Consider the following 13,355-nt stretch of genomic DNA (forward strand, 5'->3'; position numbering starts at 1 on the left):
GCCCTCATCCAACATGGCGACCTCCATTGTTATCCAAAGCGGCTAATCCGGAGCCGAAGCTAAACGTTGCCCTCATCCAACACGGCGTTTCCATTGTTCTCCAAATGTTAGACCGGCGCAGTCGCTTTTTTTTGAGACGTGACGCTGTCTTTTGCCCTCACTCAACATGGCTCCCGACGTCTATATATAGCCCGGAGGCCGTAAGTGCTTTCCTGAGTCACGGTGAGTTGCCCTCATTTAACATGGCGCTGGCTAGTTTGTTGGAGCCGCAACTCACCTCGAATGGGCCCGGCTTTTTCGGTCTGGGGGCGCCGAGCTTTCGCGGCGGGGCGAAGATGTCGGGGGACCTGGCGTTGGCTCCCCCTTACGCCGGGCTGACGGCGGGCGACGCTAAAATCGAGCTAGAACACGGGACCACCACGCTGGCTTTCAAGGTAGGCCGACGGCGGGGGAATCAAGATACACTTGAGAGGAGCTGGAGGCTCTACGGAGCTGGTGGGGGCTCTGCCAGAGGACGGGAAAGTGTTTTTTTTAAAAACCGAAATTCCATTCCTCTTGCCCTAGTTTTACAGGTAGTCCTCGATTTACGACCACAATTGAGCCTAAGATTTCTGTTATTAAGCGAGACAGTGGTCAAGTGAGTCTTTGCCCCATTCTACAACTTTTCCTGCCAAAGTTGTTATGTGAATCCCTGCAGTCGTTAAGTTAGTAACACCGTCTTCCTCATTGTCTTTGCTGATCAGAAGGTTGCAATATGACCTCGGTCATAAGTGTGAAGCAGTTGCCAGGCATCTGAATTTTGATCACGCGATCATGGGAATGCTACAAAGGTCGTAAGTGCAGAAAACAGTCATAAGGTCGGTCACTAAATCAACTTGTAAATCGAGGACTGCCTGTATAAGCCTGGGTTGGAGGGCAGTGGACAATCGCACTTTGCAAGTGCCTTTTAATACAGGTAGCCCTCGACTTATGACCACAATTAAGCCTAAGATTTCTGCTACACTGCGACCGTCATAAAAGTGAGTCAGTTGCCAAGCATCTGAATTTGGATCAAATGACCACTGGGATGTTGCAAGGGTCATAAGTGTGAAAAATGGTCATAAGTCATTTTCAGCGCTGTTGTAACTTCAAATGGTCACTAAATGAACTATTGTAAGTCAGGAACAACCTGTAAAATGTATTACAGATAGTCCTCGACTTACGACCACAATTGAGCCCAAGATTTCTGTGGCTAAGCGTGATGTTTTTAACTGAGTTTCGCCCCATGATAGGAACTTTCTTGCCACAGTTGTTAAGTGAATCATTGTGGTTGTTAAATTAGTAACCCAGTTGTTAAATGAATCTGGTTTCCCCATTGACTTTTCTGGTCAGGTCACAAAAAGGGATCACTTGACCCCGGGAACATTGCAGCTGTCATAAATACGAGTCAGTTGCCGAGCAAATTCTAATCATGTGACCATTGTGATGCTGCAGTTGTAAGTGGGAAAATGGTCATAAGTCACTTTTTTTCAGGGGCATTCTAACTTTGAACATTCGCTAACTTTGAACCATTGTAAGTTGAGGACTGCCTCTAATTGGAAAAGGTGCCATTGGAGCCCTCCAAATTCTTCAGCTATGGGGTTGAATTTAGAATAATCTCTTTTTAACCCAGATTTTTCTGCAGGGTCCTCAGTTCACAGAAAAATAGGAGAAGGGATCACTGATTAAAAGGAGTTAATGAAGATATAATCCAGTGTTTCTCAACCTTGGCAATTCACAACTATTTGGATTGAAAGTCCAGGTAATTGACACTAGGTAATTGACAGTCAAGATTTCAACTCCCAGAATTCCTGGCTGGCTGGGGGGATTCTGGGAATTGAAGTTCCTACACCTTAAAACAGGTGCCAGGGTTGAGAAACTGCTGTAAGAAATAAAATATTATGACCCATCTTTGTTGACTTGACAGCTTCTTAACACCCAGAATCTGTGAGTTCCGTTTTTCTTTTCGCAAATGACCCAAAATATATCTGTACAGGTAGTCCTCAACTTACAACACCCACTTAGTAACTGTTCAAAGTTACAACAGCACTAGAAAAAATGACTTACAAGCATTTTTCACACTTACAACATAGCATCCCCATGATTACATGATCAAAATTCAGACGCTTGAAAGCAAATAAATACCGACACAATGTTTATAAAGCACTAAGAATTGTATTTAATAGAAGATCAATTTTTTAAAACATTCAGACGCTTGGCAACTGACTACTGTTTATGACGGTTGCAGTGTCCCAGGACGTCATGTTCCCCCCCTTTTGTGATCTTCTGGCCAGCAAACTCAATAGGGAAGCCCGGATTTGCATAACGACCAAGTTACTAATTTAACAACCGCAATGATTCACTTAACAACTGTGGCAAGAAAGTTCATATAACGGGGTGAAACTCAGTTAAAAACATCACACTTAGCCACAGAAATCTTGGGCTCAATTGTGGTCATAAGATGAGGACTATCTGTAATACATTTTTGTCCCCGACTTACAACAGTTCATTTAGTGACCATTTGAAGTTTCGACAGTGCTGGAAATGACTTACGAACGTTTTTCACACTTAAGACCCTTGCAACATCCCCGTGGTCATTTGATCCAAATTCAGACGCTTGGCAACCAACTCACATTTATGACGGTCGAAATGTCCTGAGGGTCACGTGATCCCCTTTTGCGACGTTCTGACAAGCCAAGTCAACGGGGAAGCCAGATTCACTTAACAACTGCCTGCCCAGGTTAACAACAGCAAGTTACTAGCCAAGTTTACCAACTTAATTGCGGTAATTCACTTAACGTTGGCAAGGGGGTGTGTGTGTGGAAAATGGGGCAAAGCTCGCTCAATGGTTTCATTTAGCGATGGAAGTTTGGGGCTCGATTGTGGCCATTAAATCAAAGTCTGCCTGTAGATTGAATACACTTTTAATCTTCGGTGGTCCCTTGCTTTCTTTCTCCAGTTCCAGCACGGTGTGATCGTGGCGGCGGATTCACGGTCGACGGCTGGCGTCTACGTCGCTTCGCAGACCGTCAAAAAAATCATTGAGATTAACCCTTACCTGCTGGGCACCATGGCTGGCGGGGCAGCGGACTGCAGCTTCTGGGAGCGACTCCTCGCCCGGCAGTGTCGTATTTACGAACTCCGCAACAAGGAGAGGATCTCGGTGGCGGCTGCCTCCAAGCTTTTGGCCAATATGGTGTACCAGTACAAAGGCATGGGCCTGTCCATGGGCACCATGATCTGTGGCTGGGACAAAAGAGGACCAGGTGAGGAAACAGAACAAGTTTGTTTTGTAGATTGACAAGCAGGGGAAAAACAATTGAATTTTCAACAATCAGGTTGTAACGTAACAAAAGTGACGAAGGTCTGAATGCTTTCTGAACGCGTTGTGCATTTCATTTATGATTAGATTTGTATCATCTTTTAACGACCCCATAATCCCTTGTGGGTTAGCGTCTGTGCAAACCGAAGGGAGCTGAGTGTTTACTGGCCAGATGCCCTTCCTATCGCCAATGCAGAGTTATATTCAGCAGAAATATTCTCATTGTGCCCAGAGAGAGAAACATATCTGCCTCTACCTAGGATTGAACAAACAGTCCCCTGATTGTGAGGCAAGAGCTCCACCTCCAGGCCACTGCACCACTCTATTATTGGATTTGTACCCTTTTTTTAGGAAAGATACAGTTTAAGGGAGTGGACATGTTTAATCCTGCCTCCTGTTTTCCCCACCAAAACAACCTTGTGAGGTGGGTCGGTGTGAGAGAGAACTGGCCCAGCTGGTTTTCATGCCTAAGGCAGGACTAAGAAATTAATCTTCCGGTTTCTAAGGCAACTTTTAAAGACTGCATCAAATTGCCTGTTTTGCATTTATGTTTCTTTATCCACTGGTTTGAAATTCCATTTTTTCCAGGAATTGGATATTTTTCTATGCTTTCTTTTGCTTGGAGCCCGTCTCCAAACCAAAAGGTTAAGCTGCTTTCAATTGAGTTACTCAAAACCAGATTTCCAAGTCTTCTTTTGCGACATGCTAATACATTTTTAAAAAAACAACAACCCTGAATTTTGATGTAGGTTATTCCGTTTGTTTTCTTGACTTTCTTTCTGTTCTCTCTGTTATGCTGTACTCTTGGTTACACAACAGAAATAGTCCTCAACTTACAACCTTTCTGTTAGGGGGACGGTTCAAAATGAAAACCACACCAAAAAAAGGGACCAATGACCGTTTAATCACCTTTGCAGCATCCCCATGGTCACATGAGCAAAATGATTGCCCGCTGGCCTATATTTATGAGAGTTGCAGTGCCCTTGGGGTCATTTTACGACCTTCTGAGGCACAAATCAATACCGAAGTCAGATTCGTATGGCAAACTTAGCAACTGCAGTGTTTCACTTAACAATGGTGGCAAGAAAGGTCATAAAAGGTGGCAAAGTTCATTTAGCAGCAGAAATGGGCTCAATTGTGATCGTAAGTCGAGGACTGTCTGTACCCTGTATAATGTTTACTAGAAGATGAGCCAAGAGTTTTCTGGGCCAGACGAAATTGTCCAGGGGTCCCTGGGAAAAATGATAGCCAGTGTCTTTTTTTGCGAAGTTATGTAGCTTCAACTTCTCCAGGAGATAAAAAAATCTGGACAGACTTGAACAGTAGGCCCTAACCAACAAAATGAAATTTAATGTAGAGAAAAGCAAAGTTTTACACTGGGCTGGAAAAAAAACCAAAGGCACAGTACAGATTAGGTGAAACCTGGCTCAAAAACAGGAACTGTGAGAGGGACCCTGGGGTCCAAGTGGACAATCACTGAAACAGGAGCCAGCCGTGTGCGGCAGCAGCCAAAAAGGCTAATACAATTCTGGGTTGTACAAACCGAGGCATAGAATCAAAAATCACGTCAAGTATTAGTACCCCTTTATAAAGCCTTAGTAAGGCCACACCTGGAATACTGCATCCAGTTTTGTCACCAACATTACAAAAAAGATGTTGAGACTTTGGAAAAGCAACTAAGATTGAATTGAATTGAATTCTTTATTGTCATTGTATGTATATACTCGGTATACATACAAGGAAATTCACATAACACCCAGAGACCAGACCAAACATGCACATACGCATGACAATCCCCAAACACTTCCCCACCCGCCAAAATTCCCCGCCCCCTAAAACACAGAAGCATCCACACCAAGTAATCCTGTCCAACAGCTCACTGATGGTGGTCCTTAAGTTCATTATGAAGTGCAATTATAGCTCTGGGATAAAAGCTGTGTGGTCCGAGTTTTAATTGTGCTGTATCTTCTGCCAGAATTGTTCTGTATCTTCTGTTCACAAAGATTGTAAGCAGGATGGGAGGAGTCTCTGAGAATGTTGTGCAATTTCCTCAAACAGCGAGATGCGAAGATGTCATCCAGGGCTGGTAGCTGGAGCCCAATGATATTCTGGGTGGTTTTAATGCTCCTCTGTAGAGCATTTTTTGTCTGCTATGCTCCCATCCCATGAAAGAATGCCTTGTGTCAGGACACTCTCAATGGTGCTGTGGTAGTAGGACAGAAGTAGATACTAATTTATCTTCCTGAGCATTCTCAAGAAGTGCAGCCTCTTCTGTGCCTTCTTCACAAGCATGTTAGCATTTATAGTCCATGAGAAGTCCTCCGAGATAGAAGTGCCCAGAAATTAAAAGCTACCAACCCTCTCCACCTCTTCGCGATTGATGATCAAAGGCCTGAAAAGTAAAACATAGGAAGAACAATTGCCCGATTTGGATTTGGCTAGTAGTCTAAAGAAGGACCAGTGGGGACAGGATAGCAGTCTTCCAGCTCTATTCTGATTTTGGATTGCTGTACAACTTTGGCTGGTTTCTGCCAGCTAACTTGGATCAGATCGGAATGGGAGGCTAGAAATAGTCCTCTACTTAGGACCTCAATGGAGTCCAAAATTTCTGTTGCTGAGCAACACATTCGTTAAGCGAATTCCCCCTTCCCGTGTGATGACCTTTCTTGCCGTGGTTGCTAAGTGAATCGCTGCGGTTGTTAAGTTAGTCACACTGTAGTTAAGTGAATCTTGCTTCCCCATGCACTTCTGCCCATCAGGTGGTGATCACATGATCTTCAGGGACCCTGCAACCGTCATAAAGATGAGTCAGCTGCCAAGTGACTCCGAATTTTGACCGAGTGATCTTGGGGATGCTGCAAACGAATGGGTCATGTGTGAAAAACAGCCGTAGGTCACTTAGGTTGTCCTCAAGTTACAACAGTTCGTTTAGGGGAGCATTCCAAGTTACAACAGCACTGAAAAAAGTGACATGACCATTTTTCACACTTAAACAACCATTGCAGTGTCCCCAACAGTCACGTCAAAATTCGGCTGCTTGGCAGCTGGTTTACATTTATGACAATTGCAGCATCCTGGGGTCATGTGATCACCTTCTGACATGCAAAGTCAACAGGGAAGGCAGATTCACGTAAGGAGCCATTCAACCAACTTAACTGCAGTGATTCACGGTGGGAAGAAATGGGACAAAATTCACTTAACAAATGTCTCAATTAGCAACAGAGGTTTTGGGCTCAATTGAGGTTAGAATAGAATAGATTGGAAGGGAATGGAAGGGGGAGAGGAGAATTGGGGAATTTGAATAGAATTTGAATAAAAATAGAATTTCAATAGAATTATTAGAGAAGAGAATTGGAATGGAATAGAATAATAGAATAGAATTAGAACAGAATTATTGGAATAGAAAAAATAGAATTATTGGAATAGAATTAGAAGAGAATTAGAATTGAATGGAATGGAATAGAGGAGAGGAGAATTACTAGAGGAGTATTTGAATATAATTATTAGGATAGAATTGGAAATAGAATGGAATAGAATAGAATAGAATAACAACTTCATTGTCACTTTGAATGTACACTGATCGGCATACATTAAAATGAAATTTCATTGCCTGCAGCTCTCAAAGGATCACTGCCTCCAGTATAAAGGGACAAAATTCACTTTACAACTGTTTCGTTTAGAAAGACAAGTTTTAGGCTCAATTGTGGTCGTAAGTCAAGAATTTGCCGGTAGTCAGGGACATTGGAAACTCCTAGCATTGCAAATAGGCATTTTCGCAAGGTTACCGAGAGGGAGACGACTGTGATTTGAGGCTGATTCTATCTTGCAATTTGCCTTTTATTTTATTTTTTCCCAAAGCGGAATGCCAACAGTGTTAATGGAGACTTCATAGTTTATTTATTGAATCATCTTTATCTTAGGCTATAAATTTGAGGCACGCAACTCGCTATTTTTTGCAAAGTATGCGATGTTCACGGCTGTACATGACTTTTCCCCCCTGCTCTTTGGCTGTGCCAAAGCTTGACAACAGATAACCCAGAAATCTGAAACCCCTTTGGCTGTTGTGTTGGAGTTGTGGTTCTGTTCTCGTTTGCTGATTCAGGTTTGCCCTCATCCTGAGGAGGGGGAAAGGCTATAAATCTCATTTAAATTGCCCGCTGCCTGAAGGTTTTTTTGGTCCCCGAAGCCCCTCTAGAAATTCTCGGAGCGTTGTGTAAATAGATCCGTTTCCATTAACTCTGGGGATCCAGCTGGCTGGTACTTGAGAAAAATGTCACAAAATGTGCGTGGATGGCATTAAGGTTCAGAAATAACACAGGGAGAATAAATTCTGCCGAAGTACCTGAACAGGAAGCAAATAAATTTTAGAGTGGGATATCAATCATACGCATGGTCTTTGTCCCTCCCGTCCTTCTGTGCTGTAGAATTGTGGTTTCAAACTAGTGTTTCTCCACCTCAGCGATTTTAAGACTTCAACTTCCAGAATTCCCCAGCCAGCTGTGTTCTATTCTAAGCCTGTCATTGGTTCCCTGTAAATACAGTACAGACTGTGTCTGCCTGTCTGTCTCTCTCTGTCTCTCCCCCCCCTACAAATCTGTTCTAATTTGAACCCTCCGTAGATTTTTGTTTGAATAACCCTATGGTTCTCTTTCCGGTTTTACCCATCTGTAGGTTACACTATGATTATCCCTGTAGACCAGGGGTCACCAACCTTTTGGACCTCAGGGACCACCAAACTTATAATTTTAGATCCCAGGGACCACTGACTGGGTCGGTGGGCATGGCCTAATTTGTGGGTGTGGCTTGGTGGTCATGTGACTGGCTGGGCATGGCTTGTATGTAAATGTATAAATATTGAATTTTTTATTTAAAAAAAGAACAACTTTTACCCAAAATCAGGCAAAGCAGGCAGGCAGATTGAGTTGCTTACAGAATCACAGATTCATTCAGAAATCTATCTATGTGCCATTGGCTAGCTCAGTCTGTCACATAAAATTTGCTTGCAAACAAACTCATAAAATTTGCTAGCAAGGAAACACAAAATTAACTCACAACACATCGTGCATGTAAATATTGATTTTTTTTTTATTTAAAAAAGCAACTTTTATCCAAAATCAGGCAAAGCAGGCAGATTGAGTTGCTCACAGAATCATTCAGTGATCTACCTATCTGCCATCGGCTAGCTCAGTCTCTCAAATTTGCTTGCTGTGAATCTGCACTGAATTTGCTTGCAAGCAAACCTTCAGTCCTAAGGGAGGTTCGGCTGTGCTTAGCTAGAAAGCAAGAAATCCAGCCATTTCCTGCTTCCTAGCTAATCTAAATCTCCCGACACAGCAGAACAGATGATGGTCGGTAAAAGGAAAAATAGCAACTTAGCAGACAAGTTTGCCAGGTAAGGAGTGGGTGGGCGGGAGGGTTCCCGCGGGCCATGTGGTGGGTGCAGCCTTGTGTTTCTGCGCAGCCTGGATTAATTGCTTTGGGGGGTGCTCTGGGGGTGAGATTTCTCTGCGGCCCACCAAAATTTTCTCACGGCCCACTGGTTGGCGACCGCTGCTGTAGACAGCAGCAGCTCTGCTGTTTCGACGACTATAGCATGGTTTCTTAGCAAAGGTTTAGAATAAAAGACCAGACACCAATATTGAAGAGTTCCTATTCCTTCTCCTCTTCTTTCCCGTTCTCTCCTCCCTCCCTTTCTCCCTCCCTCCTCCTCATCTTTTTTTCTCTTCCTTTTGCTTTCTCTTTTTCCTTGTCCTCCTCTTCCCTTCCCCTCCCATTCTTCTCTACCTCCTGTTCTTTTCCTCTCTCTTTTTCCTTCTCTTCTTTCCCTTCTCCTCCTCTTCCTGCTGTTTTTCCTTTCTTTTCCTTTCTCCTTCTCCCCTCCCCTTCTCCTTCTTCTCCTCCTCCTTCCTCCTCCATCTCCCCCTTCCCCCTCTTTCCCTTCCTCCTCCTCTTATTTGGAGTGTTAGAATAGAATTCAGAATTAGAATAGAATATGAAATATAAAATAATAATAGGGTAGGGTAGAATAAAATAATTGCATTGAATTGAATTCTTTATTGGCCAAGTATGATTGAAGGAATTTGTCCTCGGTGCATAAAATCTTATTGTACATAAAAGCTATGAGTGATAAATCATAATCATAGTCATCATAAAAATACATTCATCATAAATCATAAGAAACAACACTTAAGTGATAGTCATGGGAGATACTAAATAAGTATCATAAGAAACAACACTTAAGTGATAGTCATGGGAGATACTAAATAAGCAATCAACATAAACCGCACTAGCAGTTTTGTTTAGTTTAAATAAAACAAGGTAAATTGTAAAGATCCAAGCAACAAAGTTAAGGTCGTAAGTAGAAAAGGAGATGGCTAGTAGGAAAGATGAGAAAAAGAATATTAATCCAGACTCTCTGTATTTTAAGGTGGTAACATTTGGAGAAACTCAGGTCAGGATTCTGGCAGTTGTCTTAATTAAATCATGAGCCTCGAGCCAAGCTTTAAAAACGTCAAAGGATTTATTAGGAGCGAACATGTCGGCATGGCTTCTGAGACACATAATTCACTATCACCTATGACCCTGTTTTCCCTCCACCCCTCTGAGTGTATCATCATTCATCTTCTCCAACCGAAACATATTCATAGCTGAGAGTCATCAGTTAGAAATTCCGGTAGCTTAGTTACAATCTTTGCAAGATAAGAATGGAATACACTTTTGGTTTTAAACTGCAGCACTGCTCCTTCCATCTCCCTCCTCCCCCACCCCCCACTGTTCATGGCAACTCTAAAACAGCTGACAGTTAGGAGTTGACATATTCAGCAAATTTCAACCAAAAGCATGTCCTATTTAAAACCCTTTTTTTAAAAAAAAAAAAGAAGAAGAATGCCCCGTGCTTCATGATGGTTAAAGCCATCTTAGAAAAATTACGGAGGACTCCGTTAACCTTGATTTCCTTGCCTTGTCTTTCAGGTCTGTATTACGTGGACAGCGAAGGGAACCGCATCTCAGGAACCGTGTTCTCAGTGGGCTCCGGTTCTGTCTACGCCTACGGGGTGATGGATCGTGGCTACTCTCACAACCTCTCGGTGGAAGACGCCTACGATCTGGCTCGCCGGGCGATCTATCAAGCCACGTGCCGTGATGCTTACTCGGGTGGCTCGGTCAACCTGTACCACGTCCGCTCGGATGGCTGGATCCACGTCTCCAGCGACGATGTCTCCGATCTGCGAGAATTGTTCCTCGACACGTCCGCAAAAGCCGTGGCTTGAAATCATAGTCTGAAAGGGGGGAGAGAGGAAGCAGGCTGGGGATGATCTACAAAGGGGTGTTTTTTAAACCATCAAGAGGTGAAATTTTAACTCCAGCTGTTAGCAAAGGCCACAAGTTGTTGAAGACATCTGACCAGTGATTTATGTAATTAAATGTCCAGTTTCTTCAGAATTAAACTTACTTGTCCAAGCTTTTTGGTGTTCTCATTGAAAGAAAGAAAGGGAAAGTGAGTGGTGCAGTGGCCTAGAGGTGGAGCTCTCACCTCACAATCAAGAGGTTGTGAGTTTGATAGTAGGTAGAGGCAGATATTTCTCTCTCTCGACACAGAATATATCTGCTGAACAAAACTTCTCATTGGCAACAGGAAGGGCATCTGGCCAGTAAACGCTCTTGTAGTTCCATTCAGTTGCCCATTCTCCATCCTGCAAAGGATTAAGGGGACATTAAATGATGATGATTGGAAAGCAAGTTGAATCTTGCCTATTGCAGTCCCACTGAGTGTCTGCATATCCACACCTGTGTTAGACAAATAGAGTTGACTTACAACTATAATACAGCCCCAATCACTTTTGTTCCTAAGCGAAGTATCTCTTAAGTGAATTTTGCCCTGTTTTACGATCTTTCTTGCCGCAGTTATTATTAAATCCTTGCATTTCTTCAGATAGCAACACGATTAGGTGGTCCCAAGTTCGCGAAAAGGGGATCGCATGGCCCCGGGACACTGCTGCTGTCATAAATATGAGTCACTCGCCGAGAATCTGAATTCTGATCACGTGTCCACGATGGTCCCGTGAAAACCAGCCCCACGTCCCTTTTTGTCATTCCGTAACGATCATTAAATGAATGTAAGTTGAGGACTAACCTCTGAAGCATTTTCTTTTCATTTTCAAGGCAAACGGCACCCCGGGGGTCATCGTGCGTGGATGTGTTCTTGCAGAATAAACCCAGCTCAATTTTTTAAACTCCAGTGGGTTAAATTTCCCTGCTATTTTTGACAGGTGACAATAGATTACGATAGATTAGAATAGAAAATAAATAGAATAGAAAATAGAGTAGAGAGAATAGGATAGGATAGGAATAGAGTTAGAAGGGTCCTTGGAGATCTTCTAGTCCAGTCCCCAGCTCAAGCAGGAGAACCTATATCATCTCAGACAAGGGACTGTCCAGTCTCTTCTTAAAAGCCTCCAGTGATGGAGCACCTACAACTTCTGGTGGCAAGGAGTTCCACTGGTTACTTGTCCTTGCTGTTAGGAAATTTCTCCTCAATTCCAGATTGCTTCTATCTTTGATTAGTTTCCAACCATTGTTTCTTCTCCTGCCTTCTGGCGCCTTGGAGAATAGTTTGACCCCACCCCGCTTCTTTGGGGCATCCCCTCAAATACTGGACTACTCCTATCATGTCTCCCCTAAGTCCTTTTCTTTAGACCAGCCATATCCAAATCCTTCAACTGTTCTTCCTACGGTTTAGTCTCCAGGCCTCTTAGTTGCTCCTCTCTGAGCTTTTTCCAAGGTCTCAACATCTTTTTATTTTTATTTTGGACAGGCTCACACCTTCAATAATCTTTTCTGTCTCTTTTTCTCTCAACTTTCTCCCCCTTTTTCTACTTTACGCTTCCTTCTCAACTTGACATAATGTGTGTTCAACGCTTATACCCTAATGGGAAGGGAAAAGGTCGTTGCCAGCTTCGGGGAATAAAATGGATAAGGAGGCAGGCCCTCACTTGCGGAAAAGGTGTGTCTTTTCCGCTTCTTTTGAAGCGTCGTCTTTCTTCAGTGTGGCGTTCTGGCTCACCAAGAGGAAGGAATGAAAGAGTTTGCCCAAAACCACCCCCTAAAGGATAAGTTGAGCGTGAAAAATTTTTGCACCGTTGCAGAGAGACTCGCTAGAAGGATCTGCAACTTTAAACACTCAAAAGAGCCATTTGGACCCCTCCTACAGAAAACAAAACACCGGGAGCCTCAAAACTAGGGTGGGCGTGGCCAACTCAAGGTCACTCCCACCCAGTCACATGACACACCCCGCTACATCTACCCAGGTTTTGTAGCTCCCGGTGTTTTCTGTGGGAAATGTGTATCTCCTCCCTCCCCTTCCTCTCATTTCTGTTTTTTTAATGTTGTACCTTCTCAGGTCAGGCTAGGAATGACAGGGAGGGGAGGGTGAGGGCGGGGCCAGCCAGTAGCGGGATCACCCGAAAGGGAGCCACAGCAGTTGGCCCAAAGAGCCACATGCGGCTTCAGAGCTGCGGGTTGCTGACACCCGCAAAATGAGGGGTGAGGTGTTTGCCCTGGGTTCAGAGCTCCTCGACAAATACGGGTAGTTCTTAACATATGGCCATGAAGGTATGGGGGGGCAGATTTTTGTCATCAGGTGAGTTTTGCCTCCATCTTACAACCTTTCGCTGCCGTCGATAAGTTAGGAAGCTGGTCGTTCAGTGAATCGGGCGTCCCCATGGGCTTCGCTGGTCGGAAGGTCACAAAGGGGGACCGCGTGACCTTGGGGACACTGCAACGGTCGTAAGTATGAAGCTGTTGCCAAACGGCTGAATTTTGATCACATGGTCGGGATACTGAAAAGTCAGTGTGAAAAAAGAAGTCACTTTTTCCAGTCCCGTTTTTACCTTTGAATGGTTGTTAAACAAACTGTTGTAAGTCAAGGACTATCTGTACAGTCCTCGGCTTACAGCTGTTCATTTAGTGACCGAAGTTACAAATGGCACTGAAAAAGTGACTTATGACTGTTTTT

General features: G+C 43.7%; 1 protein-coding gene across 1 annotated transcript; it reads left to right on the forward strand.

Annotated features, from left to right (window-relative positions):
• The first annotated feature begins 214 nt into the window (after positions 1-214).
• Positions 215-10,803, forward strand: PSMB5 (proteasome 20S subunit beta 5). Its single transcript, XM_026719517.2, has 3 exons — positions 215-434; positions 2,978-3,284; positions 10,313-10,803. Exons 1-3 carry the CDS (start codon positions 243-245, stop codon positions 10,609-10,611), a joined length of 798 nt encoding a protein of 265 aa, XP_026575302.2. The 5' UTR covers positions 215-242; the 3' UTR covers positions 10,612-10,803.
• Positions 10,804-13,355: the final 2,552 nt, after the last annotated feature.

This window comes from Pseudonaja textilis, chromosome Z, assembly GCF_049901715.1.
Source record: "Pseudonaja textilis isolate UNSWEBS1 chromosome Z, rPseTex1.2, whole genome shotgun sequence".
Taxonomy (NCBI): domain Eukaryota; kingdom Metazoa; phylum Chordata; class Lepidosauria; order Squamata; family Elapidae; genus Pseudonaja; species Pseudonaja textilis.